Genomic DNA, 21,826 nt, shown 5'->3' on the forward strand with positions numbered 1-21,826 from the left:
GGTAAGTCCGATCCTAGTTCGGGCGATGATGGGATGTCATGCTGAAGAAGAGGGGTCCTTTCAGTCGCCGAAGGTGACGTTCTCACTATCGAGGTGAAGCCTTGGGTAGCCATTATACTTCGGAAAGGAGGAATAAAATAAAATAATGGAACGTAGAAACTAGAAGAGCCTCTTATATGTATGTAAATGACAGAACCTGACAATCTGGAGAAGGATCGTTGAGCCTTCCAAGTCCATAATAGCCCAATGCCCCAGTCATCTTTCCGAGTAGTCTCTGCGGACAGGAGTCTTTAGTCCTTTCATAAACACAGATGGTGATCGACAATAATAAACGACGACTTGCATGTATGTAGACACTTGGTCGGATTAGCAGTCGCAGTTTATCTCTTGAAGTATGTTTGCTTTTTGGGACGATGGGGACGTTTTTCAAGCCAAGGAATGCAAATAGGTTTATGCCGAAACTCCGGCAATAAAGATAATAGTCGATTGCCGGTCAGCCGATCAGATTTGCCTTCTTCTCCTTTACTACCGTCACGGCATCGCTGTTGCTAAACGCCTCACCTCTGGCGTTTTGAAGCAGCTGCAGAACTTCGCGAGGCTTTTGAAATACACGTCCATAGCAGCTATACTTTGACAAACGTTTGTGGTCAAACTTTGAAGTAATTCAAGGCAAGTTACGAGCTAATTATTCACCGTCAATGAGCTCTGCAGTGTATTATACAGGCGTTTTGCGAGTTTCGAACCAAAGACCCTTATAGTCCTCAGATAGTCCTCAAACCACATAATATCGTCGTTTAGCTTTTGACACGTTTAGCTCCCACACGTTCGAATTTTGAAGCAAGCGAGGGCTGGCAACAGCACCGACAAGTGTGTAGGTGTCCTCTCTCATGGCTGTGAATGATAACTGCCAATGAAACTGTGTTCTTCCAGAAACGAGTCGTTCGAAGTTGTGGGCACGTTCGCTAACCACAGTACGTTTGCACAACTTACTTCTATGATTTTTTACACCTTGAACCAAGAGTGACCCACGAGTCCACGATCTGTAGACGTGTGTAAGATATACTGTAAGATTCAAGGGTGGATGGCTATGGAGCCTGCCTCGGCACTTTTCTTCCTACCGTCGTATCGATGAAGGTAGAAAGTTCAACATATATAGTCTATACATACGGTCTTCCACGAGGTTCACACCCGCCTGCGCCTACTTCAGCAACTGAGCTTAGAAGGGGGCCCGCGCGCTGGAATACTTGAAAGAGAGTTTTCCGTGATGTATGAGTATTACAGTAATGCAGGTAATTTATGCCATTGAGAATTCGGGTAGGTACAGTACTACGAAAAATTCAGTATATGACGTTGAGTTGACACTAGCTCGTCTGGGTGAAATTGTTGATTTCACAATTCTACATATTCACTCTACATCGTCGAGACATCAATCACAAATCTAAACTTGACTTGAGACTTCATGACTCTCTCATAAGCCTCATTAATATACGACGCAGGGATGGTTTCGATCTCTGGGAAAATCTGTTTCTCTCCACAAAATTCTAACATCTGCTGCGTCTCTGCAATCCCACCAATCATTGACCCATGAATGCCAACTCTCTGAGCATCGAGGCTGAATGGAGAGATCTGTAAAGGATGCTCTGGTGCCCCGACTTGAACCAAAGAACCATCACGGCAGAGACATGAGAGGTACAGCTCGAGAGGGATATTAGCTGAAACGGTATTGATTATAAGGTCGAACTTCCGACTGAGCTTGGAAAAAACATCGGGTTCGCTCGTTGCGACGTAGTTGTCTGCTCCGAGCCGTAGTCCCAACTCTTTTTTGCTGTTTGTTTGAGAAAACACGGTCACTTCAGAACCTAGTGCTCTTAGGGCAATGCGAGTATGAACATCAGTTTCATGGACAAGGATGGTAATAAAATTGCTTACTTCGCAAGCTTGACGCCCATATGACCTAGACCACCAAATCCAATGATGCCCACCCTCTTTCCAGGCCCGGCATGCCAGTGGTGTAGCGGTGAATACAAAGTGATACCTGCACACATCAACGGGGCCGCCTTGTCCAATGGAATAGTCTCCGGAACACGCAACACGAAAGCCTGATCCACCACGAGGTACTGCGAATATCCCCCTTGCGTGATCGTTCCATCTTTGGGATCTCTCGAGTTATATGTCAGGACTGCACCGGAAAGGCAATACTGCTCTTCGCCGTCTTGGCAATTGGTGCATTGGCGACAACTGTTCACCATGCAACCGACTCCGACGTGATCACCGACTTGGAACTTGGTAACGTTCTTGCCTACGGCATTGACAACTCCGGCGATCTCATGTCCGACAACAAGAGGATATGCCGTGCTGCCCCATTCGCTGCGAACTGTGTGAATGTCAGAGTGGCAGATCCCGGCGAACTTGATATCGATAGCGACGTCCTCATCGTCTGGTGCGCGCCGTGTGATACTGATAGGTTCTGTCTTCTCTGGGGAAGTGGCGGCCCAGGCTTTGACCTCTTTAGACATTTATCTATAAACATGATTTGTGTAGGAGCATTCAATGAAGGTGGCGAAGTACTAACGATGGCACAATGAGTCTAGATACTCAAAATTTCTGGAGGGAATCGAATTATTGGAATGAAACTCACTGCTTGTTCCCTTGCCTTAAGTACTGAATTCTAAGCCAGGAAACACTAATCCGGTAAAACTTTCTTCGAACGCTCATGCCGTGAGTGTAATGTGCGACTCACCCCGGGGGAATTACACTGTAACGGAATGATAACGGTTGAGTCTTGAAGTCAGCAAAATTGGATTCCATTGTCGGGGAAGGGACTTGCCTGAGAACAAATGATTTCATCCATCTGTAGCCGGCTTTCTCTCACTGCCTTGGTGAGTAATCATAATCATAGTGTTACAGAAGGAAATTTTACTCGATGAATATTCATGCGGACGTGCGCATTTCTGGCTTAACTTAAATCCAGATAACTCGCACCCAATTAGATTTTCTGATTCTATTGTTCGAATTTGAACTGAATTTTTGGAAGGTCGAATACGATAGAAGAAGGGTGGAGGAATAAATACTGAGTAATGTCAATAAGTGTTCAACGCTCGCCTGATTCATATAAGGAAGCATTGGAGGAGATTGGAGGGAATGGTCGAGGGAACATAGTTAGCGCGAGAAAGCTTGAACGAATCGTGTGATAACGCTGTCTTATCCTTAGCGCCGTGCTGGCACGGCAATCCCCGACTCTGAATGGTTTCATGACAAGCAGGTATGCTGATTATTCGCGATTATAGAAGTAAATCAAAATTATGTTCAAGAGGAAAATAATATGATGCAGTATGGTCGTATGTAACTGTTGAATATATGTGATTAGATACAGATTGAGGTTATTGTTAAACTTTTGCATTGTGGTGTAGTGATTTTTGGTACGGTTTACAGTGTCTGTAATTTGTATTTTGAAGAATGTATTTATGTTGAATTTTCAGTTTGTTTTTGCCTAAAGATACATTTGTTATACTGTTGACATGGAATATCAATGACAAGATTGCAAAAAATGAACTCCTTCATTTTTGCAAAGTATACTGAAACTTCGGAATCAGTCTAGTGTTTGATGTGCGGCCAAAATTGGTGTTGAGAATTAAGTCATGGTCACTGTTGGTCGACCTAGTGCATTGTATAAACTACTAGAATTTTCTGCAATGGCTATCTGTCAGCATGAGCAATTGCACTGTAATATACAAAGTTACTGGATGAAAAGGAGTTGGAGATCTTCATTGTAGGATTAGTGATCCATTCATGAAAGAATGAGTGACCTCCATTTGTAAGTTCAGAGGTCGGTTCCACACTGGCAGGATAAGTTTGGCATTCAAGTTGACAATAATAATTACGAGGCTGTAGTTTACGGAAGACTCGTCCTTATGTAGGTCGCGTCATGCTATTTCGCTTTGCTTACTTGGAAGGAGTTTCTCCATATATGGTACTCAGTCACATTCTGTTGGAATACATTCATTTAAATGTGACCGGCACGGGATATCACGGGACTGTCACCCTCTGTCACGATTACTTTTTCTCGTCTCATTCGGTTACTCCCTGTTACTCCATAGATAGTTTAAGTAAATTTACTTTTATTCTGCTTTTCTCAGAAAATCAATGTCGGCGCCTGAAAGGCGCCCCTGTTTTTTGATTCCATAATATTTAATAACCCACAAGGAAGGAGCCGAGTTTTTGCCATGCATGGTGGTGCAGTGGCCTACAATCGCATGTAAGTACAAAGGGGAGGTCAAGCCGGATCAGATTGATTTTCCTGTATTGTCATAATACCTGGACATTGTTATATAGACATACATAGTACTGAAGTGTACTCTGCCCAGAAAAGCAACAATATCATTAAAGTATGCGCACCATTCAGAGTTAAACTATACAACGTAAGAAAACAAACTACATGCACTAACTCCAAATCGGTTCACACTGTTACTACAATAAGACACCTATACATCATACAGCTTCTCCGAAAGATATTATTCACCACACCTTATACCAAAATGGACAGCAATGAATTGATTACATACGAATGAATAGTGCAAAATGATCTCACAAAACACAACCATTTGAATCCGACAAGGACCTCCTCTTTCAGAGTCGGTGATCTTGCCGCCATGTTGATAAGATGAGCGCTCGAGCGCTAATCGCGTGTGGTGCTCGTACTCGTGCTTTCATCATGCTTTCAATCTTTGTCGGCAACCTCGCTCTCTTACTCATGATTCGATATTGCCATGCTGGATCTACTGGTATTGGCGGAGTCTGCTCTACGTCGCGCGACCATCTCGATTCAAACACTCGCAAGTTTGTCTCTGACTGCTCCGACCTCGCTTACTGTTCTGGTTCTGAAAACGGGACTTGCCTTGCAAGAACTTGTCGAAGAGACGAATTTCCTTTTGGATACTCTACTTCTGATGCTCTGCCTCCTCTGTGTTTGACGGGATCCTTCTGCCCTGACGAAGGGAATGGATGTAGAACTCAAGTGAACCCAGGTGGCGCCTGCCAGATGAACAGGGATGAACAATGTGCTCGTGCAGTCAACTGGCAAGACTTTTCAAGCTCAGAAAACTTTTATGGTTCAATCTGCTTACACTCTATATGCATGTACGGCGGATCCTCCATTGCCTTTTGAAAACATCCTGTAGAATTCCTTTCACAATCAGGTATGCGAATGCGACAATAGGTACTCCTTGCATTATCGACAACACTACGTATACGGATGTCGGACTGAATGGACAACTATACACTACCGTTGTAATTCGGGATAACTGTCATTCACCCGACTTGTACTGTGGCCAGGATAGCTTGCTCTGCGAGCAGAGTAAATCTTTGGGGTCGCCTTGTCAAATTGATCAAGAATGTGAAGAAGTGAGTGTTCATAACGTCTTTTCAATCCCAAATTCATACTCGTCTAGCGCAACTGTGTTGTAGGCATTTGTGCGGTGCCCCCAGAAACTCCTCTCCGTGTTGCGCCCTGGCAATATGCGGTTACAGCAATGTGTATTCTTGGAGGTAATTTACCCCGTCATATCGTATACATAAAATCATCGGTTCCTGACAGCCTTCAAACAGCAATGGTGGCAACTTGTTTGATGTTGACCCTTCTCCATAAACGCCATCGTCTGCTGCGATACAGAGAGTTGCGGGAATACTACATGGAGCAACTCAGGTGCGACGTTGATTCGTGCATTACTTTCGAGAAATTCATGTATATGTCTTGCAGATTGAGAAGGTCAATAATCGAATTGCACTCTGCCGCAGCCACGACGACCATATTCGATACTAAGCAGAAATAGTGATACAAACCGTCCTAATACTTTGTACGCCTTCGCAGAGACTTTAGAAATAAACCATCGAAGATTCGTAGTACCATTTACTCTACATAGTCGACACATCGATCACAAATCTAAATTTGACATCTGACTTCATGACTCTCTCATACGCCTCATTGATATATGACGCCGGAATAGTCTCAATTTCTGGGAAAATCTGCTTCTCTCCACACAAATCCAACATCTTCTGCGTCTCTGCAATCCCGCCAATCATTGACCCGTGGACTCCGACTCGATGAGCATACAGGCTGGAAGGGGAAATCTGCAATTGGTCCTCAGGAGCCCCAACTTGAATGAGAGTACCATCGCGGCGGAGACAAGAAAGGTATAGATCGAGAGGAATTTTAGCGGAAACAGTATTAATGATGATGTCAAATCTTTGACTGAGTTTGGAAAAAGCGTCGGGCTCGCTCGTTGCGACGTAGTCGTCTGCTCCAAACCGGAGTCCCAACTCTTTTTTGCTATTGGTTTGAGAAAACACGGTCACTTCAGACCCTAGTGCTCTATAGGGACAGGCGCGAGTATTAGGCTTATGTATAGACTTAACTACAGGAATCAAATCGCTCACTTTGCGAGTTTGACACCCATATGCCCTAGGCCACCAAATCCAATGATGCCCACCCTCTTGCCTGGCCCAGCATTCCAATGATTCAGTGGCGAGTACAATGTTATACCCGCACACATTAACGGGGCCGCCTTATCCAATGGAATGCTTTCTGGGACACTCAGCACAAAAGCCTGATCCACCACGATGTATTGCGAATAGCCGCCCTGCGTAATTGACCCGTCTTTGGGATCCGTCGAATTGTATGTCAAGACCAAACCAGAGGTGCAGTATTGCTCCTCGCCGTCCACGCAATTGGCACATTGGCGACAGCTGTTCACCATGCAGCCAATTCCGACGTGGTCACCAACTTTGAACTTGGTGACATTTTTGCCTACGGCATTGACAACTCCAGCGATTTCGTGTCCGACGACCTGAGGGTATGTGGTCCTTCCCCATTCGTTGCGGGCTGTATGGATGTCGGAGTGACAGATCCCAGCGAATTTAATATCGATAGCGACGTCTTCGTCGTCTGGTGCACGACGAGTTATGGTCATTGGTTCTGTCCTCTGAGGGGAGGTAGCACCCCAAGCTTTGATCTCTTTAGACATCTATTGATTCAAAGATGCGGGGGTCAATACATGTCAGATGTTTCCACCGCGAGATGCTAACCTTGGGTGGAGAGGAATAATACGTAGTTGGAATGTGAGGATGCAGATCGCATCGTCCCCTACCTTTTATAGTGGAGTTCAACCAGATGAGTCAAATTTCATATATATTCGGAGTGACACCGGAAGAGTTTTGGCGAGGAGTACTGTAGTCAGCAAGTGAAGACGTTGTTATCGGAGGAAGGCACTTACTAAGAACTTAGACGGTAAAAGAGGAAGGAGTATCTTTCTAGCATCCGGCGTATCTTTCCGATTCGGAATCGCTGGGAAAAATTTCATTACATTCTGAATCTGTGGTCGAAGAAAGCGGAAGGAGGGTGACGCCGTCACGTGGGGTGTTACGTCGCGTCGAAGTTGGTCGATAATTACTAATTTAGATCTCGCCGTTGCTCTCCTTCTAGCCACCACTATCAGCTCTCAAGCTTCACATCTATCCTTTTCTACATCTTTTTCTCCACTTTTTCTTCTTTTTTTCGAACATGTCTACTTTTCTATCCATCCCAAACAATCTTGACACGCTGGCCTTGTCTTCCGCTTCATCTTCATCTATATCTTCGTCCACGTCTACGTCCTCGCTCTTTGACAATAGCTGCCTTTTCAGCTCTAGCTCCTCGCAGACGGATATTTCGCCTCCAACTTCGCCCTTGAATGAGGACGAGGAAGAAGATAGTCCTGATAAGCGAAAGTTGCTCGTCGAGTACGACGAATCTTGGGAATCATCGTGCAAAGGAAGACTCAAAACGCCCACGTTAAACGCATCCAACGCCTCTCTCCCAGTCCCGCAGCACAGTCAAGGACTTCTGAAGGTCGAGTCTCCTGCAGCAGCAGCAGATGAAGCTGGATATGAAGCTGAAGAATCGGACGGCGAGGAGTCTGTCGCCCGATTTATTCTATTGAAGAATAAGAAGAAGAAGCTCGTGAGGTCAAAAACGAGATCAGGCCAAGGGACTGAGGTAGACAAGATTTATTCTTCTAATCCTTATTTTTTATCGAGATTTCTAGTCGTTAAAGCAAGAGGAATCAGAGCTCTCGATACTCCTCTCTCCTGCTATGACTGAAAATATCGGGCAGAATCTCGGGTTAAACCCACTGACAAAGCCTGTACTGCGTCCCCAGTTTCTAGACCTAAATTCACCTTCGCCCATAGTCGCTCTTCCCTCTCCAAGGTCGTCTTCTGATCCTATCCCCCATTTGTTCTGGGATATCTATCCTTCTTCCTCAAGCTCTTCAGTCGACGCCATTTCTTCTCCTATAGTGAACATTAACGACCGAATCCATCGGGGAACGGTGTTGCGCAAAACAACACAGAAGCCTCTTGGTTTAGGTCTCCGTCTTCCTGGGAAGTCTGGACCTTGTTCTCGAAACTCTGCACCCTCTATCGAAATAATAAGGCCACTCCATTCGTCGGACCAGACTGCGAAGGAGAAAGGACTAGTTGGATTGGGGTTGAAACTGCCTTTGGGTTCGCCTCCCGCAAGTCCGTCTGATTCATCTTCATCCTTTAAACCGGTTTCTGCAAAACGCCGATCTCTTTCTGGACTTGGCAACGGACACCCCTCTACTCGGAATCGAGGTCCTAGTGCCCGAGTAAATAACGGTGGTGCTACTTCCGTTACTACAGTTCCGTCATCCGAAGCAACTATCCGTCTAGTAACTTCAACACAGCATGGCAGTGGTTCAATCCTATTGCCTAAGATGTCTGCCCAGGTGCTAGGGCAGGCTCCAGGTGTCGCGTCAGGCTTAGCTGCTGAGCTACTGGACGTGGTCACAATTCATCAGCGCCGAACCTCTATCTGTTTGAAACCACTCCTATCATCGAAAGATCACCACTTCACGAAACGACATATGTATCCTATCCTTGAATCACCTGAATCCTGTACTAACTTTACCACTATCCCAACTACCTCCGCTTCTACCATCTATCCTGCCTTAAATTTGACCTCTCCCCCGAGCTCGCAGCTAAGAAAGCTGCGTTCCTTCTCACGATCGGAGAACGTGGGCGTCAACACCTGCTCTAATATGTCATCTTCGTTTAGAAGGTCTTCATCCTTGTGTTCTTTTCAACGTTCGCCTCGATCTCCGTTGCAGCAGCTTGTCGACCGTGGATCTGAGGAGCTCTGGCAACCTGCTCCACAGAAGGATCCGTATCTCATTGCCCACAATATGATTGCGAGGACACTATTCTAGACTACTAGCACACCGTGTTTACGTTCTCAATGATTTTTTCCAAACGATGCGATCGGCAAAATAACATATATACAACAGTAGCATTGATACTACTTCACCTTTCTTGTAGCTCTTCTTGTAAACTCGAGGCGTGTATGTATGTATATAAAGTAGTTGAATATGGCATATTATTTGACCATGGACAAGCAAGAAATAGGATATATTTATCGAATACAATATGTTTATGGACTATTTGTTGGGGTGTTATGGTAAGTAGCAAACATCTATAATACTGGTCTGAAGAGAGAGGAAGGCATAAGTACGGTCCGAGTTATGAGCGAAAATATAAGTTAACAAATATAATAAGCTGTGGGAAACAAATCAAAGGTTTGCGACCGAGGAACACGAAGGGACACCAGCAAGTGAACAAGAAGTTAAAGGATGATCAATAATCGATCTAGTGTCCATTCGCAGTTGTGTTCCTCCTTGTCGAGAGAAACCCCTCGATCAGATTCATCAAGTTGCCTACTTTCGTCTCCTCTGGAAGCCATTCACCGTTGTTGACGCACAAGATTTTCATTCGTTCGTGGTATTTTAGGTCAGGTAGGAGTTTAGGCGTAATCAGGAAGTATTGAGCCGAGTCGTCTTTGCAAGTGACGTCGACCATGTTATCATGCACGACGCGTTCAGCGCGTTGGTCCATTCCCTGTAGTACACGCATGAGTAGCAGTCGTGACAGCGGAGCAGGGGCAACTCACCTGATTGATTTCGTCGACCAACGAGAATGGAGCACGGGCTTCTTCAGTCAAACTCATTAAGTATAGAATGGTCGTTAGAGAACGTTCCTAGGAGACGATTAGCATGACAGTAGATGCGGACGGTCCTTTAAAATTGGCATACCCCTCCGGACTGCCTCTGTCCAGTAAGCAACTGCAGCTTCTCTTCATCACGAAATTTGACAAGGATGTCAATTGCCCACTTGTCGTAATCTTCATTCTCACTGATGTGGATTTCACCTGCGCAACCAATACCTGAAGGGGGGAAGCAACATTTGTTCTTTGATTAGAGCCAAGTGATACAAAGACCAAAGACATACGGTCAAACGCAGCTGAAAACTTTTGTCCAATGCTCCCAATGAGTTTTTCCAAAGCGGGCTTCCAGTGATCCTAAAAAGGCCAGTCGGTCATTGACAAGTTTTGAAGATAGAGATATGTACCAAGGTCAGCTGGATACTGCGTTCGACTTTGGCAGCATTGCGCTGCCTTTCTTCTAAGGTCTTCTCCAATTGTTCAATCTACGACCACGTCCTTATGAGTATCGGCATTACATATAGAATGGTGAACTACTCACATCCCTCTTCCTCTTTTCATACTGCTCAATAACACCGGGCTGTGTCTTGCTCACCAATTCCAACTGCGCCTCCTGCGATTCAAGCTCCGCCCGGTAGTCATCTGCCGTGCGTAAATCCACACCTTCTGCCGAGGGTGGAGAAGTCCCGTTGCTTTCCGCAGTTTGGAGTGCATTCTCGTATTCTGTGCGTTTGGCCAGTGCCTCATGGTAATGTTCGCGAATTACATCGGTAGTGTTATTGAGCGCATCACGGGACTCGTTCAGGGCGTCCTTGGAGTGTTTCTTCGCGTCGTTGTATTCCGCGTCGACTGATTGACATTCTTGAGTAGGTTTTGTTTAGAAGGCAAGCAAGAGACAAACTTTCAGCAAATTCCTCCATCGCCTTATTATACTTCTCATCCTTCCTCTTGCACAATTCGTCTAAAAAGGCACGATTGGCACTTATCTGAAGGTACTCCAGCCCAATTCGGGTTGTTTCTTGCTGCTCAACCACGACTTTCTTGGCAATAGCCTATGATTGACATATTTCAGGAACTATGGGAGACAAGCAAAAGAATCAGACGAACCAAATAATCCTTGACAACTTTGACCCTCTTTTTTGCGACACCGACCAACTCAGCGCGGATGTCTTCACGCTCCTGATCTGCAGAAGGCGCTGCACGCTTCTGTCTGAGCATGATCTTTTCTCGTGCTGCAAAAATGCGCCGTCAGTACTTCATTGTAATTTTGGATCGACGAAGTGTAGATAATGCATACCAATGGCCAAATTCAGCTTTTCTTTTAACGCGCGAGCCCTCTGTGCAGCGTCTGTGCGATCTTGAATAGCTGCCTAGTTGATACAACAGAAGAAATGAATCAACGTGCCAATGCAGGGATTGGGAGTACTCACTCCCCGTTTATCATGTTCTTTAGCTTCGGCTTCGATCTTCCTTTCCTCTTCTTTGAACCGTCCGATCTCTTCATCGTGCGCAGCCACGTCAACCTTGTGCTGTACAATCTCCGACTCAAAGCGACGTTTAGCGTCAGCGTCGACTGTAAGGAAAACACGTATATTAGGGTCAAAGTCCACGGCGAGGATATAGGAACGGATTGCGACTCACCACCATGATTTGCCAACAGTTTTGCTGGCCTGACCTCCCTCGTCACGTTTGATACAGCCTTCCTACCGTATCGAGATCGGGAAACATTGTTGATGACAGACCCGACAATGAAGGTTGCTCCACCGGAGCGCGCGACCGCTTGCGTAGCTCTGTTAACATCGACACTATTGTTATTGAGAGTTACCGCCTGCAGTGAAAGATTAGTAGATGAGGGCTACGAAAAAGAGCAGACTAACAATTCTATGTAATGATATGTCGTTCTTTAAGAACCACAACATGCCCGGGGGACAGGAGACAAAATCAGAGAGATAACCATCAAAATGCAGGGTTTGAAGTTCCTCTGGCGTCATTGGTGGTTCAACAAGTTGTGTAGTGTCAGGGTCCCGAAACCACGTCGAGATCCAAGCCTTTCGCCCGAGCGCACCTTGATCGTTGACAAGTTCGTTAAGGAGATCATAATCCTCTCGGCATTGAGCAACAAAAGTCTGGGTAGTAACGGGTCAGTTTCGCTTGAGGAGAGCAATTCCAAATTACCTTGAACCTATCTCCGCTCATAACACTCTCCACTGCCGGTGCGTAACGTATGTTGGGTACAGTGAGCGTCAAAATCGCTGGTTCAATGATATCCTTTTTGAAGCGATGCTTGTTGGATCTAAGCCAAACAACTGCATCAGCCGTATCTTGGTTAAATTGTGCCAATCGCTGGAGCTTCTGATGGTCCGCCGAGTCAAGTTGGTGGAGACTGAAGTGAGAGCAATGAGCAAGGGAACGTCAGTAATGTAAAAAGTAAACAACAGACTTTCTCTGGGCCTGCTCAATTTTTCTCATTATTACTGCCTTCTCCTCCAATTTTTCTCTCAACCTGCTGTCACATTCTCCACGGCGACTACGTATGTCGTTACGTTCACGGACAAGCTCCAGCTTCAAAACATCCTGTCAGGAAACTCAGTGAGAAGGTTAAGGGCACTCACCTTCTGTCTCTTGATAGCTCCATTCTTGTCTTCTAACACCACTACCACTTCATCCGGCAAGGGTTGATTATACTCTGCCTCCATTCGTTGGATCTTTCCTTCCAAATCGCGGATTTGTCTTTGGCGATCCCTTTCGGCCTGCACAAGGTGTTCAAGCTTTGACTGAAGTGTGTCGGCATGATTCTCCTGAATAGGAGATCGGCGAGTATTACGTGAGTAGAAATCCCGTCTCCCAAATAGCAGGACTAACCATCTTTTCATTACTGTCGTACATTTGTTGCATCTCGCGGAAAAGCTTTTGAGTGTCTCTTTTGCGCGTCTCCCGGGTGCGTTCTCTCTCTTTGAGATCAGATTTGAGAACGCTTCCGGTGATAGAATCAATGTGATGACCATGAGCTGAGGTGAGAACGAGTAAGCTTACTTCAATAATTCATGTGCTGGCTCATTCTTTGCTTTCAATCGAAGAACTTTCTGATGCATCTTGCGTTGGACTACCTTCAATTCGTGGTAGCTTATACAATTAATAGATTAATCGATGCAAAAAACAAGAAACATGTTCGATTAGAACATCAAACTGAGAACAATGGCAGGAAAAACATACCGAGCTAGCAACTCTCTATAACTCGCACACGGTATGTAGACTTCGAGTATTTTTATCATGTCTTCTATCTTGCGTCGTTCGTGATAACGCTCAACATCATGCTCAATAGCGGCGTTACGGGCATTCATTTGAGTGAGTTGTGACTGTTCGGATGCAACTTTCTGGGGTGATATCAGTGTGCCTTCTCATGCTGGTGAGAAGGATCACCTACCTCCTTAATTAAACTACTCTCCTTGCCAGCCTCGATCAGGGTTTCATGCCAGCTTGTAAGATTGGTGTCACCAGCTGCCTTTTGGGTTTCTTTCAGCAGCTGTTGAGGGGTCATCATGGCGAATTCAGAAACTTTATCTTGAGGAAGAAAAGAGCTGAGAGTTAAACAGTTAATATACACAGTTTGTGAGGATGGAAATCATCAAATCGTCGACTAACCATAGGTTTCCGACTTGGACCCCCAACTCAGCCATACGCTGACTGACTTCTTTTCCTGTAGCATTCTTGCCATTCAACATGAACGTAGAGGACTTGCTATATGCAACCAATTTTCGATGGATGACGAGATTGGGCTTGCCAGCAGGAGTTTTGAGCTCGATTTCGATATGGCCGTCAGGAGTACCGTTCTTAACGTAGGCACTAACTTCATCGGCACGACCGAGGACCTAAGACGGGAACATTACTGATTCGACCAGAGTGAAAGGATTCAATTTAAATAGCCGCACTTTAGGTGAAAAATTCAACCCCAACGCAATGGCACAGGCAATGCTACTTTTTCCCGTGCCATTAGGTCCTATGATCATATTTAAGTATGGACCAGGGCGAAACTCAACATAGTCGTAGGTCACGAAATTGCGGAGTTGAATGCGGACTATGGAACCAGGTATAAAGCTGATATGTATGATCTCAAGTGAGTGGTTGCGTCTGTGATGGAATACAAGAACAACGCACTTGTCTTTTGGGTCCCTGGGGAGCGTAACCGAGCGCGGAGCACAGGAAGTGCCATCCTGAAATTGAGAAGGCCTTGAGTCACCGTCTGTATTTGCACGCGCGCGCTTTCGGCCTTTGGGAGAGCCACTGCCTTGATTATCAAAATCCTCTTCCTCATCCGTATCGGCGTCGGCGTCAACATCCAGTCCATCACCGCGTTCTTGCTCCTCGACGCGAGCCCTAGCCCTCCTGGCATTTTCTTCTTTCACTTTAGTTTGTTGCTGCTTTAATTTCTCCATTTTCACCCTGTTAAATCCGTTGACGTGATTTTCCTTCAGAGACTCGTTATCTGATGAATTCGCAGACGATGCAAAGGAACGAGATTGACGCGGCATATCGTTTGGGACTGGCCCTTGTGCCAGAGATGTGGGAAATTTTGAAACACAGTTCAAAGTCAAAGGTAAGCCCCGAGTCTATCCCGAAGATTATGATCGGCTTTGTTTTGTCGTCGTTGGTCGTCGTTCAACAAAGAAACAAATTTAGGGTCCTGTTTGGTCACTTGTTTGGCTCATCAACGACATTAAGTCAGAATAACCCACGTGCTTCAATTGACGACGCGTCGCGTTGCGCGTCAAATGAATCGAAAGCTTCATACTAATAAAACAATCTCAACTTCTAAGCTTTGATTACCTAGGTTGCTGCACGATTGCTTCTGTAAAGCTGTCAGAGGGGGTGGTTCAAAATCTGTCAATTTGAATAGACTTCAATGGACGCAAATGGTTATAGAATCTCTAGTAATAGCCAACAAATGAAAGCAAATGAAGTATTAACATGCCCCGTTTGCATACACCTTGCTTGCATTGTGTTCTTCGATCAGTCTGACTTCATGAAATTTGTAACTTCACACAAGCATAAGATATTAAGCAAAGATTGTAGAACAGGAGACTTGAGGCACTGGGGAAGTTAGTGTAAAATAGAAATAGCAAGCCTTAGCAAGCGGAAAAGCTTAGGGACGATGCAATATAGAGAAGGAGAGGACCCCGGAAGCTCCTGCCCATCCGAATTAGCATACTTCAAGCCAAAATCGTCGTGTATTTCAGGCCACCTGAGCGGGTAGAGGCGGGTGGAGTTTCGCAGGAGCCTCCAAGGTCCTTGAGGGATGCTGTCTGAGGCTGTTCTAGGCTGTTGTGGGACAGGGTTGGACAGGGTTAGAGTCGGAGTCACCCTTGAATCAAAAGGCTTCAAAAGGGCTGCATGATGCCTGCATCCGGAGCCCTTTTGCCTGATAAGGCGTAAATGTGACTTTGCTCCGCCGTCGGAATGGACAGAGACAACTTTAAAACGAAATTCTGCATGGGCGCTTGGATGGTTCAATGTCCACTGCAAGCAAGGTAAGAAGTGCAATTGAGACCAACGAGCTCTCCTCAGAATTCCATCCAAAGCTAGCCGTGTGTTGTAAAACTATTACATTAGAGTAAATTGAACATTCATATCAGACTCCGGTTCACTATGATGTAGATACATGATAAGGGGAGTCTCAAAGACGCCGGCTCTTAAGAGCTACTGTCAGACTCGGAGAGGCCCCAAGTCCATAATGATAAGTAACGAGCCTGCAGTTGGGATTCAGGAATATTGCAATTGCAGGCGTCCTTTCAACATTCCGAATACGTCCAACAACGCGACCTGGCGATCAAATTCCTAGAGCCAGTTGTCCTCAAGAAGCTTGCAAAATGGAAGAACCAAGTCATTGGTTCACCCTTTGGAATTAATCGAGTCGCTTAGTAGCCAGAAGGTTCACGAGGGATATAAAAATGTGCTCTTGGATGGGTGCTACTCATAGAACATGGTCATTGGTAATATTTTACATCGTTCCAAGAAAGCAGAAATGGAATCAAGTTCAAGGGCGATGCTGCGCTTTGCCACTATATGAGCTTGCACATGCAATGTACATATCTAACACATAAGAACACATACGTGGCATGGACACACAATGATACCGACTAAGCGCAATGCGTGCGTGGTAGCTGCATGGGCCCCGGTCAAGCTTTTTTATCCTTCCCTTCAATAATAACCGAAAAATAGCTCACTGTAAATTCACTGGCATCAGAGCGCTCCTGGGCTCTCAGCCGAGTTGCGATACATAATTCATATCCTATCCTATCCTATCCGTGCAACATCAGACATCGTTGAGGTCCAGAGCTGTCCAAAGCCCGAGATAGGATTAACCTTTCTGTTATAGAGGACGATACGAGACGATACGTCGTTATCATGATTTCTTTGAGACCGGCCTGCTGTATCGTGAAAATCGAAGAATATATGTGATGTAGGCGCGTTTTCTCTCTCCCTGCAGACTGTAGTTTAGTACAAGTAAAGAAACTCCATGGAGGTCCGAGAAAACTTCAGAAACAGGATTTCAAAAAAGAGGAGTTGAACAGTGCTTTGCGGCTCGGTTGTGCATCACAAAGTGGAGTTGGAGGTTCAAAATGAAATTTGAACTCGTCCGACGGACGTTTGAAGGACAAGCGTCGATTGCCAGCGGTTGCCCCGCATACATCTTCCCGCTCTTCCCAGCTTCCCGTTTGCTTCTTGATCTTTCTCAATGAGCATGAGGCATAAGAGGGTATAAAGTAGGCGAGAGAGGACAAGCTAAGTGGATTTCTTGTCATCCTTTCCAGCGATAGGGAGAAATCTTACCAAGAAATTCCGCCAGATTTCGCGTCGAAGACCGAGCCGAGATTTCCCATCATGAATGCAGTGTTGATTGCGCATGGTAAGGTTGTGGGGGGAGAGGATATAAGTAAGACAAGAGTCACAGTAGGTGAGGATAGAGTAAAAATAATGGTTGTTCCACTGTTATTCAACGCGGTTGAGCACGACATGTATTTCGACAGAATTTTCGGAAGTGACGAAGTAGGACGAAGTACTCAGGTTTCACAGATGGAGATACCGGCCCCCCTGCGATAGCGTATGAACTTCCAGCCTATAAGGACTTACCGTTCCTCATTTTCCAATTCCATCTTCTACGCACAGGATTCAATGCGCAGTTGCGCTGTGTTGACCATTGTGTATCAGATAATCGGGTTTCGAAACTGATGAGGTAAATCATTCGGTCATGTGGAACAAGACTCCGTATGGAACATGTATTCGGAATGTCCGGAAACTTATAAGATCTCCCGTTGGATGACATTCTTTTACAGCCCGGGGCTCTTATTCAACCTGAACACCCCCCATCTCGTTGTCCCAAGTTCTATCGGCTGGTCCGGTGAACCATTCGACAGTTTTTTTTTCGACTCTCATAACGAATTCAACGCAATCTTCAGAGACAACGAAACTGTCTCTACCACTCCTCTCGTTTTTCCCTCTTGCTTTTTTCCATCCCATCGTCGCTTCTTTTGAATCGAACTAGATAGCAGCTTGCCACACGCAATCACGTCGTCGACCGACTCACCACCACGATGCGATCTCATCGCACACTTATCCCCTTCATCGCTCTCGCGGTTACCCTCGCTTCAAACGCGGCTCCAGTGCTCCATCCGTTAGGCGCTCGCGCGTCAGACACCAACGTTCTCCACATGCGACGTGCATCACCGACACCAGACTTGTTGGAGGCACAGTCCCATGTCGATGTGGACTTTAAGGTGGATTCTCAACTGCGGAGTCGGACCGTTGAACGCAGGGCTAAGAAGAAGAATAAACAGAGGAAGAAGCAGAGGAAGCAGCAACAGCAGGCAAAGGCAGGGGGAGGCCAGATTAACACGACCTCTGAAGGGCAAGGGGTGCCTGTCACCGAAGGGAACAAGGAAGCTGCTCCTAATGGCGGCAAAGCGGAGGCCGCCCAAGTACTGCCGAAGAAACCTCAGCCTGCGAGCGAAGCTAATGGTAATACTCACGCTGGCCCCTCTAACTCTGGGGTCTCGGACGTGAAGGGGAAGGAGAAGGAGAAGGAGCCAGGTTCAGCAGCGATCACTGCTTCCTCTAACCACGAACCTAAGCCTGGTGGGCTGAGTCGTGTCAACACGGGCTCTTCGATTTCTTCGACTTCTTCCCATTCTTCGACGTCCAGCCAGACTAGCTGTTCTTCGCATGGTTCTTCTTCAAGCGAGAGTTCTATCGACCCATATGAACATGACCATATGTATGGCACTCATTGTGATCCAGTGCCGCATCAACCGGCGGATGGGGTGGGGGAGTCGAAAGAGGAGGAGGATAAGGAAAAGGAAAAGGAAGACAAGGAAAAAGAGAAGAAAAAAGGGAAACAGAAGTTGAGAAACGTTGTTGGTGGCATATCGGCTGTGGCTGGTTTAGGATTACTGGGTGCAGGTATATATGGAATAGACAGTTTAGCAAAATCATCAAAGAGCGCATTCACATCAGTCGGAAGCGAAGGAGAATCATCGGAGAGTTCGGGATTGGAGAGTTCAGGATCGGAGAGTTCAAGTCTGGATGGCATACAGTTTGGGGTTTGTCGTTTTCTACTCATTATTCAAATGTTGTTCACGAACCTCCTGATTTCGCGCAGTCCACAAAGAGGGATATCGAGCTATAATTTCACCAGGTGCTTTCCTAAGGGAAGCAGAGGGGGGAAGGACATTTTTGTAACGATAGCATACTACGATTGTTGTATGTAGTTCAAGTTGTACAGTATTTCTATAAGAGCGCAGGTGCTTACATAAAATTCGAATGGCCTGAAACTGATCCTGAAGTTGTCGGTCAAGACTCAACAACAAATGGTATATTCAATCTTTGAATGTTTCTTCTCTCTCTCTGATCCACTTTGTTCAGGTCGTCTGTAGCTACTTCCTTCGAGGTCAGTGTCGCTTTGGAGACAAATGTCGAAATGAACATCCTCAGAGTGGTAGTGTGTACTTTGCCTTACATAGCAATAAGCAATTCCTTATCGCTTCGTAGATCAGACCTGGGTCAATTCCGCTAGCGGTAGTGATACCGGTGTTAAGAACAGTGCTGGTCTGTTCTCGTACGTGTCTTTATCATTCAGATAAAACAACAATCCTCAAAAATCCTACGCTACAGCTCAGAATCGCTCTCCTCCGATATCACGCTAGGAAAAGAAAAGCCTTTGTGGCCTTTGTCTTCCTATGGTCCAGCCAAGTACGAACCAGTCATCGTGGTAGGACTCGATGCTTGTCCAGAGGAACTCAGGGTCAAAGCATGGGAGGCTAAAGTACAGAACAATCTTAATGGGTACATTCAATACGAGGCAACCCAAATTTCACAGGCTGATAATGCTTTCAATGTGCGTCTGTCCTTCATTTTACCGGAAGTCGATTGAAGAATGATTAAAAGCCTTTCTCTGTTAACAGAACGCGCGAAATAATATTCAAACGCTGTATACTCAAGCCGTCAAACAGAGCAGCGTCGTTGGTTCCACAACTGGTGCCTCTTCTTCCGCTTTTCCTTCCTCCTCATCCTCTCCGTTTGCGTCTTCGTCTTCGTCCAATGGAGCATTCGGTAGCCAGAGTGCTTTCGGCCCATCATCAGTATCTACGCCCTCGATCTTTGGTGCTTCCGCAAACTCGAATTCTGTTTTCGGCACATCGAACTCTGCACCTGCGTTGGCTACTGGTAGTGTTAACAACGGAGCGTTCAGCTCTCTGATGAACAAAAATTCTTCCACTTCTGCGTTCGCCACCCCGTCGACGACAGCTACGACATCAGCGTTCGGTCAGCCTTCCGCTTTCGGTGCTAACAACAATAATTCACCGTTTGGAAAACCCCCGACGTCGGTGTTTGGTACTTCGACGTTTGGTCAACCAAGTTCTACCGCGTTTGGCGGAACGCCTTCTACAACGAACACTTCGTCTGTATTTGGTACTCCTAGCACTACGACAACCTCGGCATTTGGACAATCATCTACTTTTGGTAGTTCTCCTGCTACCTCAACAACTTCAGCGTTCGGTGCCCCTGCTACAGCTACAACTTCTGCTTTCGGTCAAACGAGCACACCCACATCCTCTCTGATTAAGCCTGCCATCTCCGGGGGCGCGTTCGCTGCATTTGCAAATAGCGGACCCAGTGCATTCGGTTCAGGTGCTCCTTCAGGGAGTGGGTCTGGCGGAGGATTCGCAGCCTTTGCCAATTCACAGCCATCTACCTTCTCCGGCACTAGCTCCACAAATACAAGCGGTTCAGCATTCGGCCAGCCGTCTGCATTTGGAGCCTCTAGCACAGGTGGTAATGCTTTTGGTAGCAATTCCGCACCGCCGGCGGCCCCAACATCTGCTTTCGGCGCTCTGGCACCTGCTGCACCTTCCACTACATTTGGAGCTTTTAGCCAGCCTGCATCAACAGCATCGACGTCGGCATTTGGGCAACCTGCATCATCGACGTCAGTATTTGGACAACCAGCTCCCTCTACATCAAATCCGACTTCCGTCTTTGGCCAACCATCGACAAACACTACGTCTGCATTCGCTCAAACACCTGCATTTACTCAACCATCATCGGCTTTTGGATCTCTAACAAGTTCTACCTCTGCGCCTTCAGCATTCGGCGCATTCGGTACTACTGCTACTACGAACAGCACTAGTGCATTTGGGACTCAGTCCGCTGGAGGAGGTTTCGGATCAGGAGGAGGTGGAGCCTTCGGTTCCAGTACTCCCTTAAGCAACACCACCAACACCTCAAGCAATTTGACCGATTCCAAACCAAATTTCGATGCACCTCACTTGCGGAAATTATTCCGACCTGGTAAAACACCGTATGATTCCCAATTGCCTCCAAATTATCTTGAAAGTGTCTTGCCAAAGGCCGTTGTTGAGGTTTTCAAAAGAGATCGGTTTGATTGGGGCGAGGGTGGTGTTCCAGAGTGGATTCCGCCTGTTGAGTTGAGGTGACTGGGCGTTTTATGCATTATTGTTTAACCGTTAGGTGAAATGCTCGTTGATGTATCTCGAGTAGTACTTTCGGATGTAATATTTAGAATGACTGGCTTTCACATGGGTCTAACAAAAATGTACAGTACAGACGTTCGTCGTAGATACGGGGGGTACAAGTTCTGTGCCCAGCCAAGTGTCTAAAGTGATTCTCCTCCGCCGTAAGCCGTCGTATCTGTGGCGTCGTCTGTTCACTGCGTATACGCTGTGCAGTGTACTGCATGTGCAAAGCCGTAAAACAGCTCGTTCTCCATATAGAGCGACTGATGCGACACGCGAAAATATCTCAGAGGGCCAGAGAGAACCAATCACTTTCTGAAACACCCTCTATGTATTCATCTGGCCTCCGGGCATTTTCCAATACTTATATACAGCTGTATACAGCCCCGAGGATATTGAGCTCATTGATATGTAGATTGGCAGAATGTGATGCCTCAGAGGGACAGAATTTTCAATCAAGCCTTCACACTGGCAAAGTCTGGCATGATGTAGGATTAGCGTGTATTCCCATCGTGCATTGTTATCTATAAGTAATTGGGCTCGGGCGGGGTCGCTTAGAGTCGCTTCTTGCAAGAGTGTCAGTAAGTACCGCTTTGATCTCGAGTGGCGGGAATGACCAGGGAATGACACAACGCGATCGGATTCAGGTATCATATTTATCAATGTTCTTGTCGCTCAAAGGGTTTTCTGTATTCTAAGCAGATACAGGTCAATTTGGACCGACGATATCGATCCCTTTGAGACAAAA

The 21,826-nt window shown here is 46.2% G+C and overlaps 7 protein-coding genes across 7 annotated transcripts; 4 read left to right on the plus strand and 3 right to left on the minus strand.

Moving 5' to 3' along the window:
* Positions 1-1,410: 1,410 nt before the first annotated feature.
* C8R40DRAFT_1056872 (NADP-dependent alcohol dehydrogenase) lies at positions 1,411-2,516 on the minus strand (the record flags this gene model as incomplete). The annotated part of the gene is made up of 2 exons (XM_046225112.1): positions 1,411-1,867; positions 1,930-2,516. 2 exons carry the CDS (start codon positions 2,514-2,516, stop codon positions 1,411-1,413), a joined length of 1,044 nt encoding a protein of 347 aa, XP_046081578.1.
* A 2,234-nt stretch (positions 2,517-4,750) lies between these two features.
* Positions 4,751-5,828, plus strand: C8R40DRAFT_1056925 (uncharacterized protein; the record flags this gene model as incomplete). The annotated part of the gene is made up of 5 exons (XM_046225116.1): positions 4,751-5,136; positions 5,196-5,400; positions 5,448-5,544; positions 5,605-5,701; positions 5,756-5,828. 5 exons carry the CDS (start codon positions 4,751-4,753, stop codon positions 5,826-5,828), a joined length of 858 nt encoding a protein of 285 aa, XP_046081579.1.
* Positions 5,829-5,910: 82 nt separating this feature from the next.
* C8R40DRAFT_1163127 (NADP-dependent alcohol dehydrogenase) lies at positions 5,911-6,965 on the minus strand (the record flags this gene model as incomplete). Its single annotated transcript, XM_046230337.1, has 2 exons — positions 5,911-6,367; positions 6,433-6,965. The coding sequence occupies 2 exons, from the start codon at positions 6,963-6,965 to the stop codon at positions 5,911-5,913; spliced, it is 990 nt and encodes a 329-aa protein (XP_046081580.1).
* A 590-nt stretch (positions 6,966-7,555) lies between these two features.
* On the plus strand, positions 7,556-9,263 carry C8R40DRAFT_1175511 (uncharacterized protein; the record flags this gene model as incomplete). Its single annotated transcript, XM_046232338.1, has 2 exons — positions 7,556-7,993; positions 8,079-9,263. The coding sequence occupies 2 exons, from the start codon at positions 7,556-7,558 to the stop codon at positions 9,261-9,263; spliced, it is 1,623 nt and encodes a 540-aa protein (XP_046081581.1).
* Positions 9,264-9,454: 191 nt separating this feature from the next.
* Positions 9,455-14,716, minus strand: C8R40DRAFT_1153935 (uncharacterized protein). Its single transcript, XM_046229583.1, has 22 exons — positions 14,207-14,716; positions 13,981-14,146; positions 13,694-13,920; positions 13,476-13,629; positions 13,265-13,425; positions 13,085-13,174; positions 12,914-13,025; positions 12,664-12,849; positions 12,492-12,613; positions 12,227-12,434; positions 11,929-12,177; positions 11,693-11,879; positions 11,482-11,624; positions 11,349-11,421; positions 11,159-11,283; positions 10,953-11,103; positions 10,593-10,900; positions 10,459-10,536; positions 10,339-10,408; positions 10,143-10,273; positions 10,001-10,087; positions 9,455-9,948 (listed from the first exon to the last, which is right to left on the minus strand). The coding sequence occupies exons 1-22, from the start codon at positions 14,578-14,580 to the stop codon at positions 9,700-9,702; spliced, it is 3,651 nt and encodes a 1,216-aa protein (XP_046081582.1). The 5' UTR covers positions 14,581-14,716; the 3' UTR covers positions 9,455-9,699.
* Positions 14,717-17,270: 2,554 nt separating this feature from the next.
* On the plus strand, positions 17,271-18,882 carry C8R40DRAFT_639690 (uncharacterized protein). Its single transcript, XM_046235741.1, has one exon. It carries the CDS (start codon positions 17,641-17,643, stop codon positions 18,811-18,813), a length of 1,173 nt encoding a protein of 390 aa, XP_046081583.1. The 5' UTR covers positions 17,271-17,640; the 3' UTR covers positions 18,814-18,882.
* A 1,965-nt stretch (positions 18,883-20,847) lies between these two features.
* C8R40DRAFT_1056777 (uncharacterized protein) lies at positions 20,848-21,039 on the plus strand (the record flags this gene model as incomplete). Its single annotated transcript, XM_046225105.1, has 1 exon — positions 20,848-21,039. A coding segment is annotated over one exon (192 nt), but the record flags the coding sequence as incomplete, so codon positions are not given.
* Positions 21,040-21,826: the final 787 nt, after the last annotated feature.

The sequence above is a fragment of the Lentinula edodes genome (assembly GCF_021015755.1).
Source record: "Lentinula edodes strain Le(Bin) 0899 ss11 chromosome Unknown C8R40scaffold_44, whole genome shotgun sequence".
In the NCBI taxonomy this organism is placed as follows: Eukaryota; Fungi; Basidiomycota; class Agaricomycetes; order Agaricales; family Omphalotaceae; genus Lentinula; species Lentinula edodes.